Here is a 23,519-nt window from a genome sequence, read left to right on the forward strand (position 1 = left end):
TAAACAACTGCAATGGTGAGCTTGACTGGATGAGAAACAGTGACCACATGAAATTCAAATGAGGTAGGAGAGAATTGTGACAGTGAAACAGGAGAGTATTTCCATTTTCTGGAAATTAGCAGACCAACCCCACCACCTGTCCGCACGGCTCTGGGAGTGTGAGAGAAAGAGTACACATCTGACAGAGCCGCGGGCGTAGCAGTGTTTTCTGGTCTGATCCAGGTCTCAGTCAGAGCAAGGAAGTTAAGGGAGAGCAAGGATGCGTAGGCTGAGATGAAAGCAGATTTGCCTTCCACCACAGCCGAGTGGCAATTCCAAAGCCCTCCCGTTACCACTTGCTCGACGTGAGTTGAAAGAGTAGGATAGATGAGATTAGTTGTGTCGCGACGTCTGGGTGTAACCCAGTGTTTGTGCGACCGCCAGGAGGAAGAGAGGACAGGAATAGGAAGAAAACACATTGTTTGATTGATTGATTGAAGAATTTATTAACAGTTTGCAGAATTACAGTACATTTCAAGCACAGACTCAATACAAAGGCTGTTAACTGTGAGTGGACGACCCAATTAAGCATTACACTTGTTTCCAACAGGGTCCACCATGTTCAAATCATCAAAACATTTAGAGACGTACAAATAGACACTTCTATAGACAGAACAGGAATTCATCAAAAAAGAATTCATCAAAAAGGAGGTAAAAAGGGAAAAGAAATATATACAGTGAGGGGAAAAAAGGGGGGGGGCGGGGGGGGGGATTCAGATTTTACGGGGGCCAGTTTCGAATTGCAGCCATCCGTAGGTGCCCTTTGAGAGCGGTTTTGAAGGAGTCAAGGGATTCGCATGTCTTAATGACAGTTGGTAGGGCGTTCCACATTTTGGTGGCATAGGAGCGAAAAGTATTTAGTCCCTTGTTTGTGCCGAATCTGGGTTGTACATGGTTCGTTGCACTCCCTCTGGTGTTGTGGGTGTGGACTTCGTTAACATTAAGGAAGTATCTAGACAGGTACATGGGTATCTTGGTGGTGTATCGAATCTTGTGGACCAGACCCATTGCAAGATGCTGTACTCTGTCGTCGACCCTAAGCCATTCCAGCCTGTCGAAGTGGGCAGGGGTGAGGTGGGTTCGGGGGGCTAGATCAAGTAGGAGCCTGACCAGTTTGTTTTGGGAAGTCTGGAGCCTGGTTTTAAGGGCCTTTGAGGTGCTGTGGTACCAGGAGGTGCATGCATAGTCAAAGAAACCCTGTACAAGGGCTCCTGTTAAGGTCTTCAAGGTGTTTTTGTTGACCAGTGAGGAGATCCTGTAGAGGAATCTTGTTCTATGGTTGACTTTTTTGATTACGTTGGTGGCCATTTTATCACCGGAAAGATTAGCCTCCAGGATGGAACCTAGGTAGGTAATTTCATCTTTACGTGTGATAACATTGTCACCCACTCTAACCAAGAAGCCATTTGCCTTGCTGAGATTACTAATAGAGCCAAAGAGAATGGATTCAGTTTTTCCCAGGTGTAAAGATAGTTTGTTATCAGCGAGCCAGGTGCAGATTCTACCGAGTTCAGAGCTGAGGGCATTTTCAACCTGCAGTTTGTCCCTGTCCGAGACCAGCAGTGCTGAGTCATCTGCGAACAGGAACAAGTTGCAGTCACAGGCTGAAGTCATGTCGTTTACATATATTAGGAACAGTAGAGGCCCTAGTATGCTTCCTTGTGGAACGCCACAGCTCACTGGGAGGGGGGGGGACAGTGTTCCGTTCACTTCCACCATCTGTTCTCTCCCCTCCAGGTAGGATTGCATCCAGCTCACTGATGTGCTATCGAAACCAATTGCTTTTAGCTTGTTAACCAGTATGGAGTGGTTCACGGTGTCAAAAGCCTTTTGGAGGTCCAGCATGACCATGCCGCAGTATTTGCCAGCGTCCACCTCTTGTTTGATGTGGTCGCTCAAATAGAGGAGGCATGTGTCAGTGGAGTGGGATGTTCTGAAGCCAGATTGGAACTCGTACAATAATTTATTAGTGGCAAGATACTTTTCAACCTGTTCATAGACTATTTTTTCCATCACTTTCGAGATGGAACTAAGAATAGAAATAGGGCGGTAGTTGCCGGGGTCTAATTTACTCCCTTTCTTGTGCAAGGGGGTTACTTTGGCCAGTTTGAAATCTTGGGGGACCTGTCCCTGTTTGATGGAGAGGTTTAGATCACTAAACATATACTACAATACACTACTATATCTAGCACACTACTATATATGTCACTAATCAATGCTACAGCTTATCGTTCAGTGACGAAGTCGGACTTTGACAAAGTCGCCTGTCGCCTTTGTTCGTCGGACTTTGACAAAGTCGCCTGTCGCCTTTGTTCGTCGGACTTTGACAAAGTCGCCTGTCGCCTTTGTTCGCCTGGCCTTCGTTTGCTGGCCGCCGCTTAACAGCTGACGCTTTCAGCTGGTGGTATAAGGCCACTCCAACTGATTGCTAATCGTCTGCCAGGAGTGCTGGCTAAACCACTCACTTCACACTTCACAAGGAAATCAAGTGGGCTATAATACTTATCAAGTGGCCTATTACAGGGTGAAACTAATTAAACTAGTCTACTAGCCTACTGTTTGAACACAAACAATACAACTATAAACTACTGACTACCACACAAGCTAATAATATAATACTAATACAAAAGCACTTAGAGTAACACTACCAGCAGTTTGCTAAAATACAAAATAATGCTACTTACTCAACTAGACAGGTCAGGAGCTCTGTTCACTTCAAATGTTGGTCACACACTGACAGGTAAACCCTGGCTCTGAACCTCAGGAAGTCTGACAGGTAAACCCTGGCTCTGAACCTCAGGAAGTCTGACAGGTAAACCCTGGCTCTGAACCTCAAGAAGTCTGACAGGTGACCTTAATGACCCTAACCCTAAACCCTGGCTCTGAACCTCAAGAAGTCTGACAGGTGACCTTAATGACCCTAACCCTAAACCCTGGCTCTGAACCTCAAGAAGTCTGACAGGTGACCTTAATAACCCTAACCCTAAACCCTGGCTCTGAACCTCAAGAAGTCTGACAGGTGACCTTAATGACCCTAACCCTAAACCCTAAACCCTGGCTCTGAACCTCAAGAAGTCTGACAGGTGACCTTTATGAACGACATGTTATATCACATGTCATCAATCTGACAGGTGAACTCACCTATGCTTTCTATGGCATCGGCAGCTCCTGGCAGGACCCGCCGGGAGAATCTAGACAGCTGCAGGACATGAGACTAATTAATTAGAGCGACAGAGAGAGAGGAGTGTGTGTGTGTGTGTGTGTGTGTGTGTGTACGGGTACGGGTGTGTGTCAATTTAACAAAGGTGCAGACGATCAGAAATCAGCAGAGAGTGAGCAACGTTTGCGCTACTCTATGGTGTATTGAAGTGGACTCGGACCCAGACTACTCTATGGTGTATTGAAGTGGACTCAGACCCAGACTACTCTATGGTGTATTGAAGTGGACTCGGACCCAGACTACTCTATGGTGTATTGAAGTGGACTCGGACCCAGACTACTCTATGGTGTATTGAAGTGGACTCCGACCCAGACTACTCTATGGTGTATTGAAGTGGACTCGGACCCAGACTACTCTATGGTGTATTGAAGTGGACTCGGACCCAGACTACTCTATGGTGTATTGAAGTGGACTCGGACCCAGACTACTCTATGGTGTATTGAAGTGGACTCGGACCCAGACTACTCTATGGTGTATTGAAGTGGACTCGGACCCAGACTACTCTATGGTGTATTGAAGTGGACTCGGACCCAGACTACTCTATGGTGTATTGAAGTGGACTCGGACCCAGACTTTTTTTTTTCTCCCTGGAAATAAAAACGTCTGTGTTTCCGAGGCTACATGCCATGTGGTCTACTAGTGGTTCAGGAGGTAGAGCAGGTGGCCCAATGATCCCTGGGTCGCCGGTTCGAATCCCAGCTCCTCCTCCTGTCCACATGTGGAAGTGTCCTTGGGCAAGACGACACTGAACTCCACTCTGCCTCCAATGAGTCGGTCGGTGTGAGCTCGCCACCGTCGGTGTGTGAATGTGGGAAGTCAGGACGCTAGCGTCGACTGTTCGCCGCTTCACCTCCCAATGTATGAATGAATGAATGAATGGACCGTTGTAAAGCGCTTTGAGTTTCCATTCAACTCCGATCAACACCAGCAGATAACACAGCCTAAATCATCACTGTGTTTTGTCATGTCCAGAGTCTCAACACAACCATCTATTCTGCTATTTTACAGCACTGTGTGCCTCCGTACATTGACCAGCTTTATGTTGATGCTGATCTTCCTTTTCCAGCAGCGTGTGTTGAGACTCTGGACATGACAAAACACAGTGATGATTTAGGCCGTGTTATCTGCTATGGTGTTGATCCACTGACAGATACAACATGTTATCTGCTATGGTGTTGATCCACTGACAGATACAACATGTTATCTGCTATGGTGTTGATCCACTGACCGATACAACATGTTATCTGCTATGGTGTTGATCCACTGACAGATACAACATGTTATCTGCTATGGTGTTGATCCACTGACAGATACAACATGTTATCTGCTATGGTGTTGATCCACTGACAGATACAACATGTTATCTGCTATGGTGTTGATCCACTGACAGATACAACATGTTATCTGCTATGGTGTTGATCCACTGACAGATACAACATGTTATCTGCTATGGTGTTGATCCACTGACAGATACAACATGTTATCTGCTATGGTGTTGATCCACTGACAGATACAACATGTTATCTGCTATGGTGTTGATCCACTGACAGATACAACATGTTATCTGCTATGGTGTTGATCCACTGACAGATACAACATGTTATCTGCTATGGTGTTGATCCACTGACAGATACAACATGTTATCTGCTGGTGTTGATCCACTGACAGTGAAAACTCAACACTGGTTTCAACACAGCCATCTTTTTAGAGTACATTGTGCTTCAGTATGTTGACAAGCTTCATGGAAATGCTAATTTTCCTTTCCAGCTCTATTTGGCCAGAGCCAAAACTACTAGCAACTGGTGTACTGACCATGGTATTACTGTGTTAAAACTACTAGTAACTGGTGTACTGACCATGGTATTACGGTGTTAAAACTACTAGTAACTGGTGTACTGACCATGGTATTACTGTGTTAAAATTACTAGTAACTGGTGTACTGACCATGGTATTACTGTGTTAAAACTACTGGTAACTGGTGTACTGACCATGGTATTACTGTGTTAAAACTACTAGTAACTGGTGACCATGGTGTTACTGTGTTAAAATTACTAGTAACTGGTGTACTGACCATGGTATTACTGTGTTAAAACTACTGGTAACTGGTGTACTGACCATGGTATTACTGTGTTAAAACTACTAGTAACTGGTGTACTGACCATGGTATTACTGTGTTAAAACTACTAGTAACTGGTGTACTGACCATGGTATTACTGTGTTAAAACTACTAGTAACTCGTGTACTGACCATGGTATTACTGTGTTAAAACTACTAGTAACTGGTGTACTGACCATGGTATTACTGTGTTAAAACTACTAGTAACTGGTGTACTGACCATGGTATTACTGTGTTAAAACTACTAGTAACTGGTGTACTGACCATGGTATTACTGTGTTAAAACTACTGGTAACTGGTGTACTGACCATGGTATTACTGTGTTAAAACTACAATAACTGGTGTACTGACCATGGTATTACTGTGTTAAAACTACAATAACTGGTGTACTGACCACGGTATTACTGTGCTTAACTGACCAGCCAACTGGCCTGACCTGAACCCCTCACAGAATCCAGGTTGTATTGTCAAGAGGAAGGTGTGAGACATAAGACTGAACAATACAAATTAATTTACGGCTGTTATCAAAGCAAACCTGGGCTTCCATAACACCTCAACAGTGCCACAGGCTGATCACCTCCATGCCACGCCCCATTGGCTGATCACCTCCATGCCACGCCCCATTGATGAAATTATTTGTTCAAAAGTAGCCCAGACCAAGTATTAACTGCATACATGATTAATATACTTTTCAGATGGTCGACATTTCTTGTTTAAAAAAACATTTTTTTTAGTGGTCTCGTAAAATATTCTAATTCATTGAGATAGGATTTTTTGATTTTCATGAGCTGTACGCCACAATCATCAAGATTAAAACAAAAAAAGGTTTTAAATACTTCACTTTATGCACAATGAATCGAGAATATATGAAAGTTCCACTTTTTTAATTATATTACAGAAGAAAATATTTAAATTAAATATTCTTTAGGGACATGTCATCTATACCTGCACAGCCTGTGTGGTAAAGGTAGATCACCATCTACCTTTTGGGCACCGTTGTTATACATGTGTACTTATTGAAGGTATTTCCATGTAGTTAACAGTACGTTATGTGTACTTATTGAAGGTATTAACAGTACATTATGTGTATGTATTGAAGGTATTCCCATGGGCCGGTTCCTCTCCTGTCTCAACACTACCGCAGCAGTCAAGACATCATCAGCTCTGTGAGCTTCATTCACCACGAGATGAACCACTACACCCCCCATCTGACCCAGGTATATACACCCCACCACACCCCATCTGACCCAGGTACACCCTACACACCCCATCTGACCCAGGTACACCCTACACACCCCATCTGACCCAGGTATATACACCCCACTACACGCCCCATCTGACCCAGGTACACCCTACACACCCCATCTGACCCAGGTATATACACCCCACTACACGCCCCATCTGACCCAGGTACACACTATAAACCCCATCTGACCCAGGTACACACTATACACCCCATCTGACCCAGGTTAGACCACTACACACCCCACTATACACCCCATCTGACCCAGGTATAGATACACCCCACTACACCCCCCATCTGACCCAGGTTAGTCTGACCCACTACACTGACCCAGGTATATACACATACCAGGTATATACATCCTACACACTACACACCCCATATAGGTATATAGGCCATCCAAAGTTATTCGTGCAGCCGCGCCCGGCAGCCCGAAAATTAAGATCTTACCCCCCATTCCAAAGCGCCAGCGCTTGCCCAGCAGTCTGCTGTCACCCACGCATCTTAACCCTTAGAAGGTGAAAGACGCCAATTGGCGTCTTCATCAGAATTCCGTAAATGATCAATGACGCCAATTGGCGTCTTCGCCGTTTTTGATTAATCTAAACATATTAATATGCTCCGAAGCGCTGTTTAAATTCCTGAGCTTATATTCCAACTACATTACCCAGAAAACCCGTGTCACGTGACACACGTGTACGTGTTGCCATTGGAAGCTGGTCCCACCCCCTGTAAACAGTGGGGGCAGAGGGAGTCTTCATAGTTTTCATTGTTTTGCCTGTTTACCCGTCTCGCCCGAGCGATTTTCTAGCAGAAAAAGTTGAAAGCAGTACTATTTATTTGAGCGAGTTTTGTGGTAGTAGTATTGATCCATACGCGTCCCAGTCGCCTTCTCCAGGCGGAGTAGCCCTGGTCCAGTGCTTACAGCGAGACTCGCTGCTCCCTCCCTCCTTTTTTCTCCCCATCGTCGTCCGATGAGCTATACCGGGAAACCATTGAAGAAGACGATCAACCCGGAATGTTTTGAGGTAATCTTATTGTAGATCCTTCTATAGTGATCAGAAATCATAAGATGATCGCTACAAATAGATGCTTGGATAATTACTACTACTAGTCAGATCATGACGCCAGAATGACTCACCACGATGGCCCCCAGCCATTAGCCAGCACCAAAGGTGCTGGCTAATGGTGTCGATCGGTTGGTCGGTACAGTACAAATGTATCGTAGCAGGCATGCACGCATGGCAGTACAAGTATTTTATATTGTAGCGTGCCTTATAGGCGATCTGATCTTTAGAGTAATGTTCGCTCCTTTTATTTACTGTCTACAAAGACGGAGAACAAACATGCATCGTTTACTGAAGCAACGCGTGGTTGTTGATGACCTTGCTACAAGGATCGGAGGGGGGACGGGGAGTGAAGCTAACAGTAGCGTATTATATAAGATCTGTATGACGTTTCATTGACGTCTGAGCTTGCATGATAATCGCATTCATTGAATATTGTATACTATCATGATTGTACATTGTTTAGTGTGTCTCCGTGTGATGATGATGATGACGATGATGTCAGATAGCCTACGTCCGTCCCCCCCCAACTGGCTATTGGCCGGGCTGACTACAGCTAAATGTTTATTTTTATATATTTAGAACTGGCATCAGATGAGGAGGAGGAGGAGGATGATGATGATGAAGACGAAGAGTCAAGACTGCGATGGAGTTCTCCGACACTGAACCGGATGCATTCATTCATTTCAGTTGTTGTTTTTTTTTAATTTAGCCTACACACACACACACACCGTCAAGAACAACTGGAATGCAGTGGTTTGGGGACACTGGGGAGTTTGGGGACAACTGTTTTGTATGTAGGCCTATTTATTTTCTGTAATATTTATTATAATTGTATTATGTTAGTAGTCATAAAAAATAAAAGACGCTTTTACAATGAGTTAGACCTGTCATGGCTATTTTGTTCACTATTCTGAGGTTTATGGTTTGACTAAGCGAGTTTCAACTGTGATTTACTCTGTAACGGTAGATGGTAAGAACCCAATTTTTTGTTATAATACAGTATACATTCAAGTCTATATTTTGATACATATCATGGGCACAAAGTCATATCAAAACAATGTCCTTGGATGTGTTTTTTTATCAAAACTGTTTCTTCACAACAGGTTTTTGAGATACATGCATGAATAGACAAGGTACTGGTAAGACTATGTAAACATGGTATATATCAAAATGTGCGTTAGAATGTCTAATTTTACCCCCAAAAAGAATTGAGTTTATATGATGTTCCATTTCAGAGCTAGGGGGACTTTTAGCTGGATAGGTCAGATTGATCATGACTGACCATGCTATTTATAGATGGCAAAATATCTACAGTGGTACATGTGAGAAACTTTTTATTTTATTTTAATTGAACTAGACAACTCACCCTTTAAAATGAGATATTGCATGGCTATGTACGCCCAGCAGAAAAAAAGTTATTTAGAAAATAAAACTTCAACCGGGCATAACTTTTTTTGTTGTCCTAGAAACACTACCCAGTGTAAATGCAGGCTCTTTTAAATGGCTTCCAACACAAAAACTAAACATTTTATCAACTCAGTTCATTTTTTTCCTGGAAGCAGACAAGCCAAGCTTTCTCTGAAGGTCTTTCGTTGTCACACATTCACAACAGAGAATTTTCAATAAATCATTCAAAAACGCCATTCTGCCATAGAGAAGTCTAAAAACTATATAGAAATCCATGAAACTCTCAAAGAGTTAATGGTGTCCTGTAGAAATGAGTTCATGCTGATTAAGGTATGATGCAGAGTTTAGTGTCCTGTATAAATGAGCGCCTGCAGATTAAGGTGTGATGCAGAGTTTAGTGTCCTGTATAAATGAGCGCCTGCAGATTAAGGTGTGATGCAGAGTTTAGTGTCCTGTATAAATGAGCGCCTGCAGATTAAGGTGTGATGCAGAGTTTAGTGTCCTGTAGAAATGAGTGCCTGCAGATTAAGGTGTGATGCAGAGTTTAGTGTCCTGTACAAATGAGTTCATGCTGATTTAAGGTGTGATGCAGTGTTTGGTGTCCTGTGCTCAGGTGTTGACCAGCAGCATAGCCACGTCTGCCATCGTAGCGCTGTCACCAGGGGGCGCCCTCATGCAGGCGGGAACGCAGCAAGCCATAAACCGTAAGTATTCTACTGACACATCCAGTTCACCATATACTGCAGAGCTTTAAGACCAGTTCACCATATACTGCAGAGCTTTAAGACCAGTTCACCATATACTGCAGAGCTTTAAGACCAGTTCACCATATACTGCAGAGCTTTAAGACCAGTTCACCATATACTGCAGAGCTTTAAGACCAGTTCACCATATACTGCAGAGCTTTAAGACCAGTTCACCATATACTGCAGAGCTTTAAGACCAGTTCACCATATACTGCAGAGCTTTAAGACCAGTTCACCATATACTGCAGAGCTTTAAGACCAGTTCACCATATACTGCAGAGCTTTAAGACCAGTTCACCATATACTGCAGAGCTTTAAGACCAGTTCACCATATACTGCAGAGCTTTAAGACCAGTTCACCATATACTGCAGAGCTTTAAGACCAGTTCACCATATACTGCAGAGCTTTAAGACCAGTTCACCATATACTGCAGAGCTTTAAGACCAGTTCACCATATACTGCAGAGCTTTAAGGTTACCATCGTCAAAATAGTTTCTCTGCTGGAGATTTCACTAACCTTTGAAGAATCACCTGGTTGCGATCGTAGCTTTGAGGTGGTCTCCAGATCGTAGCTTTGAGGTGGTCTCCAGATCGTAGCTTTGAGGTGGTCTCCAGCTAAATGATCGAAGCTTTGAGGTGGTCTCCAGATCGTAGCTTTGAGGTGGTCTCCAGATCGTAGCTTTGAGGTGGTCTCCAGTAGATCGTAGCTTTGAGGTGGTCTCCAGCTAAATGATCGAAGCTTTGAGGTGGTCTCCAGATCGTAGCTTTGAGGTGGTCTCCAGCTAAATGATCGTAGCTTTGAGGTGGTCTCCAGATCGTAGCTTTGAGGTGGTCCCCAGCTAAATGATGGAGAGTTGGTTCTGTGTTTGTTCTGTTGTATGTTATCGTTACTAGCCCTTACCCGCTGTGAGATATTGCGCCCTGGGTCTGTGCGCATTTTTAATTCACTAATAAATTCATTATTAATCTATAATTTGTTAAATTGGAAAAAGGGCTTCGTTAAGACCTCCATATTATTATGGTCAATGCCTGTGAATAGTGGGAGTCATTGGTGCAGGCGGTTACAGTGACACACATTCATTCATTCATTCAGACATTGACTGAATTATAGTATGATTATTAAACATCATGTTATTTCTGTAGAGATGGTTCCTCAGGAGGTAACATGTTATAGTTATTATTAAACATCATGTTATTTCTGTAGAGATGGTTCCTCAGGAGGTAACATGTTATAGTTATTATTAAACATCATGTTATTTCTGTAGAGATGGTTCCTCAGGAGGTAACATGTTATAGTTATTATTAAACATCATGTTATTTCTGTAGAGATGGTTCCTCAGGAGGTAACATGTTATAGTTATTATTAAACATCATGTTATTTCTGTAGAGATGGTTCCTCAGGAGGTAACATGTTATAGTTATTATTAAACATTAAACATGTTGTTCTTGTAGAAATGGTTCCCCAGGAGATCCAGGAGGAACTGAAACATCTCTACACGGCTGTAGGAGAACTGCTGAGACACTTCTGGTCCTGTTTTCCTGTCAACACTCCTTTCCTAGAGGACAAGGTACGTCTCCTTTCCTAGAGGACAAGGTACGTCTCCTTTCCTAGAGGACACGGTAGGCCTACGTCTCCTTTCCTAGAGGACACGGTACGTCTCCTTTCCTAGAGGACAGAGCAGAGACATATTGTCTCTCATGTATCGTTGTATTCATTCATGTCAGCTGGTGAAGATAATATTAGGTCTCATGTTTATTATCGTACTAAAAATATTCTATAATAAAATGCACCATTTATTTCTTCATGTTTGTTCCTTGGTGTCAGGTGGTGAAGATGAGGACCAACCTGGAGAGGTTTCAGGCCTCCAAGCTGCTTCCGTTCCAGGCCAAAGTCCAACGGCAATATCTGAACACCAACGTAAGTCTGTGTGTAGACCACTATCTGAACACCAACGTAAGTCTGTGTGTAGACCACTATCTGAACACCAACGTAAGTCTGTGTGTAGACCACTATCTGAACACCAACGTAAGTCTGTCTGTAGACCACTATCTGAACACCAACGTAAGTCTGTGTGTAGACCACTATCTGAACACCAACGTAAGTCTGTCTGTAGACCACTATCTGAACACCAACGTAAGTCTGTGTGTAGACCACTATCTGAACACCAACGTAAGTCTGTGTGTAGACCACTATCTGAACACCAACGTAAGTCTGTGTGTAGACCACTATCTGAACACCAACGTAAGTCTGTCTGTAGACCACTATCTGAACACCAACGTAAGTCTGTGTGTAGACCACTATCTGAACACCAACGTAAGTCTGTCTGTAGACCACTATCTGAACACCAACGTAAGTCTGTGTGTAGACCACTATCTGAACACCAACGTAAGTCTGTCTGTAGACCACGATATCTGAACACCAACGTAAGTCTGTCTGTAGACCACGATATCTGAACACCAACGTAAGTCTGTCTGTAGACCACTATCTGAACACCAACGTAAGTCTGTCTGTAGACCACTATCTGAACACCAACGTAAGTCTGTGTGTAGACCACTATCTGAACACCAACGTAAGTCTGTGTGTAGACCACTATCTGAACACCAACGTAAGTCTGTGTTTAGATCACTATCTGAACACCAACGTAAGTCTGTGTGTAGACCACTATCTGAACACCAACGTAAGTCTGTCTGTAGACCACTATCTGAACACCAACGTAAGTCTGTGTGTAGACCACTATCTGAACACCAACGTAAGTCTGTCTGTAGACCACTATCTGAACACCAACGTAAGTCTGTGTGTAGACCACTATCTGAACACCAACGTAAGTCTGTGTGTAGACCACTATCTGAACACCAACGTAAGTCTGTGTGTAGACCACTATCTGAACACCAACGTAAGTCTGTCTGTAGACCACTATCTGAACACCAACGTAAGTCTGTGTGTAGACCACTATCTGAACACCAACGTAAGTCTGTCTGTAGACCACTATCTGAACACCAACGTAAGTCTGTGTGTAGACCACTATCTGAACACCAACGTAAGTCTGTCTGTAGACCACGATATCTGAACACCAACGTAAGTCTGTCTGTAGACCACGATATCTGAACACCAACGTAAGTCTGTCTGTAGACCACTATCTGAACACCAACGTAAGTCTGTCTGTAGACCACTATCTGAACACCAACGTAAGTCTGTGTGTAGACCACTATCTGAACACCAACGTAAGTCTGTGTGTAGACCACTATCTGAACACCAACGTAAGTCTGTCTGTAGACTACGATATCTGAACACCAACGTAAGTCTGTGTTTAGACCACTATCTGAACACCAACGTAAGTCTGTGTTTAGACCACTATCTGAACACCAACGTAAGTCTGTCTGTAGACCACGATATCTGAACACCAACGTAAGTCTGTCTGTAGACCACGATATCTGAACACCAACGTAAGTCTGTCTGTAGACCACTATCTGAACACCAACGTAAGTCTGTCTGTAGACCACGATATCTGAACACCAACGTAAGTCTGTCTGTAGACCACGATATCTGAACACCAACGTAAGTCTGTGTAGACCACTATCTGAACACCAACGTAAGTCTGTCTGTAGACCACTATCTGAACACCAACGTAAGTCTGTGTGTAGACCACTATCTGAACACCAACGTAAGTCTGTCTGTAGACCACTATCTGAACACCAACGTAAGTCTGTCTGTAGACCACGATATCTGAACACCAACGTAAGTCTGTGTGTAGACCACGATATCTGAACACCAACGTAAGTCTGTGTGTAGACCACGATATCTGAACACCAACGTAAGTCTGTATGTAGACCACGATATCTGAACACCAACGTAAGTCTGTCTGTAGACCACGATATCTGAACACCAACGTAAGTCTGTATGTAGACCACGATATCTGAACACCAACGTAAGTCTGTCTGTAGACCACTATCTGAACACCAACGTAAGTCTGTCTGTAGACCACTATCTGAACACCAACGTAAGTCTGTGTGTAGACCACTATCTGAACACCAACGTAAGTCTGTCTGTAGACCACTATCTGAACACCAACGTAAGTCTGTGTTTAGACCACTATCTGAACACCAACGTAAGTCTGTGTTTAGACCACTATCTGAACACCAACGTAAGTCTGTCTGTAGACCACTATCTGAACACCAACGTAAGTCTGTCTGTAGACCACGATATCTGAACACCAACGTAAGTCTGTGTTTAGACCACTATCTGAACACCAACGTAAGTCTGTGTGTAGACCACTATCTGAACACCAACGTAAGTCTGTGTGTAGACCACTATCTGAACACCAACGTAAGTCTGTGTGTAGACCACTATCTGAACACCAACGTAAGTCTGTGTTTAGATCACTATCTGAACACCAACGTAAGTCTGTCTGTAGACCACGATATCTGAACACCAACGTAAGTCTGTGTTTAGATCACTATCTGAACACCAACGTAAGTCTGTCTGTAGACCACTATCTGAACACCAACGTAAGTCTGTCTGTAGACCACTATCTGAACACCAACGTAAGTCTGTCTGTAGACCACTATCTGAACACCAACGTAAGTCTGTCTGTAGACCACTATCTGAACACCAACGTAAGTCTGTCTGTAGACCACTATCTGAACACCAACGTAAGTCTGTCTGTAGACCACTATCTGAACACCAACGTAAGTCTGTGTGTAGACCACTATCTGAACACCAACGTAAGTCTGTCTGTAGACCAATATCTGAACACCAACGTAAGTCTGTCTGTAGACCACTATCTGAACACCAACGTAAGTCTGTGTGTAGACCACTATCTGAACACCAACGTAAGTCTGTGTGTAGACCACTATCTGAACACCAACGTAAGTCTGTCTGTAGACCACTATCTGAACACCAACGTAAGTCTGTCTGTAGACCACTATCTGAACACCAACGTAAGTCTGTGTGTAGACCACTATCTGAACACCAACGTAAGTCTGTGTGTAGACCACGATATCTGAACACCAACGTAAGTCTGTCTGTAGACCACTATCTGAACACCAACGTAAGTCTGTCTGTAGACCACTATCTGAACACCAACGTAAGTCTGTGTGTAGACCACTATCTGAACACCAACGTAAGTCTGTGTGTAGACCACTATCTGAACACCAACGTAAGTCTGTCTGTAGACTACGATATCTGAACACCAACGTAAGTCTGTGTTTAGACCACTATCTGAACACCAACGTAAGTCTGTCTGTAGACCACTATCTGAACACCAACGTAAGTCTGTGTTTAGACCACTATCTGAACACCAACGTAAGTCTGTGTTTAGACCACTATCTGAACACCAACGTAAGTCTGTCTGTAGACCACTATCTGAACACCAACGTAAGTCTGTCTGTAGACCACGATATCTGAACACCAACGTAAGTCTGTGTTTAGACCACTATCTGAACACCAACGTAAGTCTGTGTGTAGACCACTATCTGAACACCAACGTAAGTCTGTGTGTAGACCACTATCTGAACACCAACGTAAGTCTGTGTGTAGACCACTATCTGAACACCAACGTAAGTCTGTGTTTAGATCACTATCTGAACACCAACGTAAGTCTGTCTGTAGACCACGATATCTGAACACCAACGTAAGTCTGTGTTTAGATCACTATCTGAACACCAACGTAAGTCTGTCTGTAGACCACTATCTGAACACCAACGTAAGTCTGTCTGTAGACCACTATCTGAACACCAACGTAAGTCTGTCTGTAGACCACTATCTGAACACCAACGTAAGTCTGTCTGTAGACCACTATCTGAACACCAACGTAAGTCTGTCTGTAGACCACTATCTGAACACCAACGTAAGTCTGTCTGTAGACCACTATCTGAACACCAACGTAAGTCTGTCTGTAGACCACTATCTGAACACCAACGTAAGTCTGTCTGTAGACCACTATCTGAACACCAACGTAAGTCTGTCTGTAGACCACTATCTGAACACCAACGTAAGTCTGTGTGTAGACCACTATCTGAACACCAACGTAAGTCTGTGTGTAGACCACTATCTGAACACCAACGTAAGTCTGTGTGTAGACCACTATCTGAACACCAACGTAAGTCTGTCTGTAGACCACGATATCTGAACACCAACGTAAGTCTGTGTGTAGACCACTATCTGAACACCAACGTAAGTCTGTCTGTAGACCACGATATCTGAACACCAACGTAAGTCTGTGTGTAGACCACTATCTGAACACCAACGTAAGTCTGTGTTTAGACCACTATCTGAACACCAACGTAAGTCTGTCTGTAGACCACGCTATCTGAACACCAACGTAAGTCTGTCTGTAGACCACGATATCTGAACACCAACGTAAGTCTGTATTTAGACCACTATCTGAACACCAACGTAAGTCTGTGTCTAGACCACTATCTGAACACCAACGTAAGTCTGTCTGTAGACCACAATATATTTTTGATCAAAGTTTCTTTATTAATTTTTCAAGTCACATATGAGTCAAAAGTAGCATACAGAAATTGTTGACATTTCTACCCCTCCCTCCCCCCAGAGTTCCCGCTCTGAAAGAGCCACAACCCCGCTATCTTGTGCCGTTAACAAAGATACATTGAAATAAAAGGCACATACAAATATACATATTCAAAAATAGAAGGAATTAATCAAATATTGGACACAATACACAAAAAGAAAATACAAATAACAAATAACAACATTTAAAATTAAATAAAAACAATTACGGTAGGGTCAGTGTTATGAGTCCGTAATAGATGATGTTACAAAATTACGAAGCTGCAAAAATCGGAAAAAAGTGAGAGCGGGGAATATCAAATTTCAACCGTATTTGATCGAAAGACCTCCGATTGAAGTGATGCCCTTTTCATGTTGAATTATCCATCTATAATTGAGTGTTTGATTTCTTACTATAATAATAAATAATAATGAATTGCATTTTTATAGCGCTTTTCCAAGTGCTCAAAGCGCTTTACAATGGTTCATTCATTCATACATTGGGAGGTGAAGCGGCGAACAGTCGACGCCAGCGTCCTCACTTCCCACATTCACACGCCAATGGTGGCAAGCTCACACCGACCAACTCATTGGAGGCAATGTAGGGTTCAGTGTCTTGCCCAAGGACACTTCGACATGTAGCCAGGAGGAGCCAGGATTCGAACCGCCGACCCATGGATCATTGGACGACCTGCTCTACCTCCTGAGCCACAGCCGCCCTATGGGATTAATGGGATTAATGCATAAATTGCGAAGTCAGTAAGTGAGAAGTTGCGTCTGAACTGTGCCCAGATCAGTCAGTAAGTGAGAAGTTGCGTCTGAACTGTGCCCAGATCAGTCAGTAAGTGAGAAGTTGCGTCTGAACTGTGCCCAGATCAGTCAGTAAGTGAGAAGTTGCGTCTGAACTGTGCCCAGATCAGTCAGTAAGTGAGAAGTTGCGTCTGAACTGTTTCCAGATCAGTCAGTAAGTGAGAAGTTGCGTCTGAACTGTGCCCAGATCAGTCAGTAAGTGAGAAGTTGCGTCTGAACTGTGCCCAGATCTTAACAGAGTGTTTTAGTGTCTGAACTGTGCCCAGATCTTAACAGAGTGTTGCGTCTGAACTGTGTCCAGATCTTAACAGAGTGAGAAGTTGCGTCTGAACTGTGCCCAGATCTGAACTGTGCCCAGATCTTAACAGAGTGAGAAGTTGCGTCTGAACTGTGCCCAGATCTTAACAGAGTGAGAAGTTGCGTCTGAACTGTGCCCAGATCTTAACAGAGTGTTTTAGTGTGTGAACTGTGCCCAGATCTTAACAGAGTGTTTTAGTGAGAACAACGTCTGAACTGTGCCCAGATCTTAACAGAGTGTTTTAGTGAGAACAACGTCTGAACTGTGCCCAGATCTTAACAGAGTGTTTTAGTACCTGAACTGTGCCCAGATCTTAACAGAGTGTTTTAGTGTCTGAACTGTGCCCAGATCTTAACAGAGTGTTTTAGTGTGTGAACTGTGCCCAGATCTTAACAGAGTGTTTTAGTGAGAACAACGTCTGAACTGTGCCCAGATCTTAACAGAGTGTTTTAGTGAGAACAACGTCTGAACTGTGCCCAGATCTTAACAGAGTGTTTTAGTACCTGAACTGTGCCCAGATCTTAACAGAGTGTTTTAGTGTCTGAACTGTGCCCAGATCTTAACAGAGTGTTTTAGTACCTGAACTGTGCCCAGATCTTAACAGAGTGTTTTAGTACCTGAACTGTGCCCAGATCTTAACAGAGTGTTTTAGTGTCTGAACTGTGCCCAGATCTTAACAGTGTTGTCTGAACTGTGCCCAGATCTTAACAGAGTGTTTTAGTACCTGAACTGTGCCCAGATCTTAACAGAGTGTTTTAGTGTCTGAACTGTGCCCAGATCTTAACAGTGTTTTAGTACCTGAACTGTGCCCATATCTTAACAGAGTGTTTTAGTACCTGAACTGTGCCCAGATCTTAACAGAGTGTTGTCTGAACTGTGCCCAGATCTTAACAGAGTGTTTTAGTACCTGAACTGTGCCCAGATCTTAACAGAGTGTTTTAGTACCTGAACTGTGCCCAGATCTTAACAGAGTGTTGTCTGAACTGTGCCCAGATCTTAACAGAGTGTTTTAGTACCTGAACTGTGCCCAGATCTTAACAGAGTGTTGTCTGAACTGTGCCCAGATCTTAACAGAGTGTTGTCTGAACTGTGCCCAGATCTTAACAGAGTGTTTTAGTACCTGAACTGTGCCCAGATCTTAACAGAGTGTTTTAGTGTCTGAACTGTGCCCAGATCTTAACAGAGTGTTTTAGTGTCTGAACTGTGCCCAGATCTTAACAGAGTGTTTTAGTACCTGAACTGTGCCCAGATCTTAACAGAGTGTTTTAGTACCTGAACTGTGCCCAGATCTTAACAGAGTGTTTTAGTGTCTGAACTGTGCCCATATCTTAACAGAGTGTTGTCTGAACTGTGCCCAGATCTTAACAGAGTGTTTTAGTACCTGAACTGTGCCCAGATCTTAACAGAGTGTTTTAGTACCTGAACTGTGCCCAGATCTTAACAGAGTGTTTTAGTGTCTGAACTGTGCCCAGATCTTAACAGTGTTGTCTGAACTGTGCCCAGATCTTAACAGAGTGTTTTAGTACCTGAACTGTGCCCAGATCTTAACAGAGTGTTTTAGTGTCTGAACTGTGCCCAGATCTTAACAGTGTTTTAGTACCTGAACTGTGCCCATATCTTAACAGAGTGTTTTAGTACCTGAACTGTGCCCAGATCTTAACAGAGTGTTGTCTGAACTGTGCCCAGATCTTAACAGAGTGTTTTAGTACCTGAACTGTGCCCAGATCTTAACAGAGTGTTTTAGTACCTGAACTGTGCCCAGATCTTAACAGAGTGTTGTCTGAACTGTGCCCAGATCTTAACAGAGTGTTTTAGTACCTGAACTGTGCCCAGATCTTAACAGAGTGTTGTCTGAACTGTGCCCAGATCTTAACAGAGTGTTGTCTGAACTGTGCCCAGATCTTAACAGAGTGTTTTAGTACCTGAACTGTGCCCAGATCTTAACAGAGTGTTTTAGTGTCTGAACTGTGCCCAGATCTTAACAGAGTGTTTTAGTGTCTGAACTGTGCCCAGATCTTAACAGAGTGTTTTAGTACCTGAACTGTGCCCAGATCTTAACAGAGTGTTTTAGTACCTGAACTGTGCCCAGATCTTAACAGAGTGTTTTAGTGTCTGAACTGTTCCCGCTCTGAAAGAGCCACAACCCCGCTATCTTGTGCCGTTAACAAAGATACATTGAAATAAAAGGCACATACAAATATACATATTCAAAAATAGAAGGAATTAATCAAATATTGGACACAATACACAAAAAGAAAATACAAATAATAATAATAATAATAACAACATTTAAAATTAAATAAAAACAATTACGGTAGGGTCAGTGTTATGAGTCCGTAATAGATGATGTTACAAAATTACGAAGCTGCAAAAATCGGAAAAAAGTGAGAGCGGGGAATATCAAATTTCAACCGTATTTGATCGAAAGACCTCCGATTGAAGTGATGCCCTTTTCATGTTGAATTATCCATCTATAATTGAGTGTTTGATTTCTTACTATAATAATAAATAATAATGAATTGCATTTTTATAGCGCTTTTCCAAGTGCTCAAAGCGCTTTACAATGGTTCATTCATTCATACATTGGGAGGTGAAGCGGCGAACAGTCGACGCCAGCGTCCTCACTTCCCACATTCACACGCCAATGGTGGCAAGCTCACACCGACCAACTCATTGGAGGCAATGTAGGGTTCAGTGTCTTGCCCAAGGACACTTCGACATGTAGCCAGGAGGAGCCGGGATTCGAACCGCCGACCCATGGATCATTGGACGACCTGCTCTACCTCCTGAGCCACAGCCGCCCTATGGGATTAATGGGATTAATGCATAAATTGCGAAGTCAGTAAGTGAGAAGTTGCGTCTGAACTGTGCCCAGATCAGTCAGTAAGTGAGAAGTTGCGTCTGAACTGTGCCCAGATCAGTCAGTAAGTGAGAAGTTGCGTCTGAACTGTGCCCAGATCAGTCAGTAAGTGAGAAGTTGCGTCTGAACTGTGCCCAGATCAGTCAGTAAGTGAGAAGTTGCGTCTGAACTGTTTCCAGATCAGTCAGTAAGTGAGAAGTTGCGTCTGAACTGTGCCCAGATCAGTCAGTAAGTGAGAAGTTGCGTCTGAACTGTGCCCAGATCTTAACAGAGTGTTTTAGTGTCTGAACTGTGCCCAGATCTTAACAGAGTGTTGCGTCTGAACTGTGTCCAGATCTTAACAGAGTGAGAAGTTGCGTCTGAACTGTGCCCAGATCTGAACTGTGCCCAGATCTTAACAGAGTGAGAAGTTGCGTCTGAACTGTGCCCAGATCTTAACAGAGTGAGAAGTTGCGTCTGAACTGTGCCCAGATCTTAACAGAGTGTTTTAGTGTGTGAACTGTGCCCAGATCTTAACAGAGTGTTTTAGTGAGAACAACGTCTGAACTGTGCCCAGATCTTAACAGAGTGTTTTAGTGAGAACAACGTCTGAACTGTGCCCAGATCTTAACAGAGTGTTTTAGTACCTGAACTGTGCCCAGATCTTAACAGAGTGTTTTAGTGTCTGAACTGTGCCCAGATCTTAACAGAGTGTTTTAGTGTGTGAACTGTGCCCAGATCTTAACAGAGTGTTTTAGTGAGAACAACGTCTGAACTGTGCCCAGATCTTAACAGAGTGTTTTAGTGAGAACAACGTCTGAACTGTGCCCAGATCTTAACAGAGTGTTTTAGTACCTGAACTGTGCCCAGATCTTAACAGAGTGTTTTAGTGTCTGAACTGTGCCCAGATCTTAACAGAGTGTTTTAGTACCTGAACTGTGCCCAGATCTTAACAGAGTGTTTTAGTACCTGAACTGTGCCCAGATCTTAACAGAGTGTTTTAGTGTCTGAACTGTGCCCAGATCTTAACAGTGTTGTCTGAACTGTGCCCAGATCTTAACAGAGTGTTTTAGTGTCTGAACTGTGCCCAGATCTTAACAGTGTTTTAGTACCTGAACTGTGCCCATATCTTAACAGAGTGTTTTAGTACCTGAACTGTGCCCAGATCTTAACAGAGTGTTGTCTGAACTGTGCCCAGATCTTAACAGAGTGTTTTAGTACCTGAACTGTGCCCAGATCTTAACAGAGTGTTTTAGTACCTGAACTGTGCCCAGATCTTAACAGAGTGTTGTCTGAACTGTGCCCAGATCTTAACAGAGTGTTTTAGTACCTGAACTGTGCCCAGATCTTAACAGAGTGTTGTCTGAACTGTGCCCAGATCTTAACAGAGTGTTGTCTGAACTGTGCCCAGATCTTAACAGAGTGTTTTAGTACCTGAACTGTGCCCAGATCTTAACAGAGTGTTTTAGTGTCTGAACTGTGCCCAGATCTTAACAGAGTGTTTTAGTGTCTGAACTGTGCCCAGATCTTAACAGAGTGTTTTAGTACCTGAACTGTGCCCAGATCTTAACAGAGTGTTTTAGTACCTGAACTGTGCCCAGATCTTAACAGAGTGTTTTAGTGTCTGAACTGTGCCCATATCTTAACAGAGTGTTGTCTGAACTGTGCCCAGATCTTAACAGAGTGTTTTAGTACCTGAACTGTGCCCAGATCTTAACAGAGTGTTTTAGTACCTGAACTGTGCCCAGATCTTAACAGAGTGTTTTAGTGTCTGAACTGTGCCCAGATCTTAACAGTGTTGTCTGAACTGTGCCCAGATCTTAACAGAGTGTTTTAGTACCTGAACTGTGCCCATATCTTAACAGAGTGTTTTAGTGTCTGAACTGTGCCCAGATCTTAACAGAGTGTTTTAGTACCTGAACTGTGCCCAGATCTTAACAGAGTGTTTTAGTACCTGAACTGTGCCCAGATCTTAACAGAGTGTTTTAGTGTCTGAACTGTGCCCATATCTTAACAGAGTGTTGTCTGAACTGTGCCCAGATCTTAACAGAGTGTTTTAGTACCTGAACTGTGCCCAGATCTTAACAGAGTGTTTTAGTACCTGAACTGTGCCCAGATCTTAACAGAGTGTTTTAGTGTCTGAACTGTGCCCAGATCTTAACAGTGTTGTCTGAACTGTGCCCAGATCTTAACAGAGTGTTTTAGTACCTGAACTGTGCCCAGATCTTAACAGAGTGTTTTAGTGTCTGAACTGTGCCCAGATCTTAACAGTGTTTTAGTACCTGAACTGTGCCCATATCTTAACAGAGTGTTTTAGTACCTGAACTGTGCCCAGATCTTAACAGAGTGTTGTCTGAACTGTGCCCAGATCTTAACAGAGTGTTTTAGTACCTGAACTGTGCCCAGATCTTAACAGTGTTTTAGTACCTGAACTGTGCCCAGATCTTAACAGAGTGTTGTCTGAACTGTGCCCAGATCTTAACAGAGTGTTTTAGTACCTGAACTGTGCCCAGATCTTAACAGAGTGTTGTCTGAACTGTGCCCAGATCTTAACAGAGTGTTGTCTGAACTGTGCCCAGATCTTAACAGAGTGTTTTAGTACCTGAACTGTGCCCAGATCTTAACAGAGTGTTTTAGTGTCTGAACTGTGCCCAGATCTTAACAGAGTGTTTTAGTGTCTGAACTGTGCCCAGATCTTAACAGAGTGTTTTAGTACCTGAACTGTGCCCAGATCTTAACAGAGTGTTTTAGTACCTGAACTGTGCCCAGATCTTAACAGAGTGTTTTAGTGTCTGAACTGTGCCCATATCTTAACAGAGTGTTGTCTGAACTGTGCCCAGATCTTAACAGAGTGTTTTAGTACCTGAACTGTGCCCAGATCTTAACAGAGTGTTTTAGTACCTGAACTGTGCCCAGATCTTAACAGAGTGTTTTAGTGTCTGAACTGTGCCCAGATCTTAACAGAGTGTTTTAGTGTCTGAACTGTGCCCAGATCTTAACAGAGTGTTTCTGAACTGTGCCCAGATCTTAACAGAGTGTTTCTGAACTGTGCCCAGATCTTAACAGAGTGTTTTAGTACCTGAACTGTGCCCAGATCTTAACAGAGTGTTTTAGTACCACTATATCTGAACACACGTACGTCTCTGTCCTGTAGTATTAGGTCCCCTGTGTGGTGTAGGTCTCTGTCCTGTAGTATTTTATTTAGAGTTAATGTAAGTCT

The 23,519-nt window shown here is 43.2% G+C and overlaps 1 protein-coding gene across 2 annotated transcripts in view; it reads left to right on the plus strand.

The window, feature by feature from the left end:
* Positions 1-23,519, plus strand: part of gtf2h1 (general transcription factor IIH, polypeptide 1) — a 64,673-nt gene that overhangs the window by 36,301 nt on the left and 4,853 nt on the right. Inside the window, exons 11-15 of one of the 2 annotated variants that reach the window (XM_079507912.1) lie at positions 6,474-6,591; positions 9,708-9,798; positions 10,985-11,001; positions 11,311-11,409; positions 11,667-11,759. In XM_079507912.1, coding sequence (XP_079364038.1) covers positions 6,474-6,591; positions 9,708-9,798; positions 10,985-11,001; positions 11,311-11,409; positions 11,667-11,759 — 418 coding nt within the window. Of the gene's footprint in view, positions 1-6,473; positions 6,592-9,707; positions 9,799-10,984; positions 11,002-11,293; positions 11,410-11,666; positions 11,760-23,519 lie in introns of both variants that reach the window. The other variant, XM_079507911.1, reaches the window with a different exon arrangement.

The sequence above is a fragment of the Electrona antarctica genome (assembly GCF_951216825.1).
Source record: "Electrona antarctica genome assembly, chromosome: 8".
In the NCBI taxonomy this organism is placed as follows: domain Eukaryota; kingdom Metazoa; phylum Chordata; class Actinopteri; order Myctophiformes; family Myctophidae; genus Electrona; species Electrona antarctica.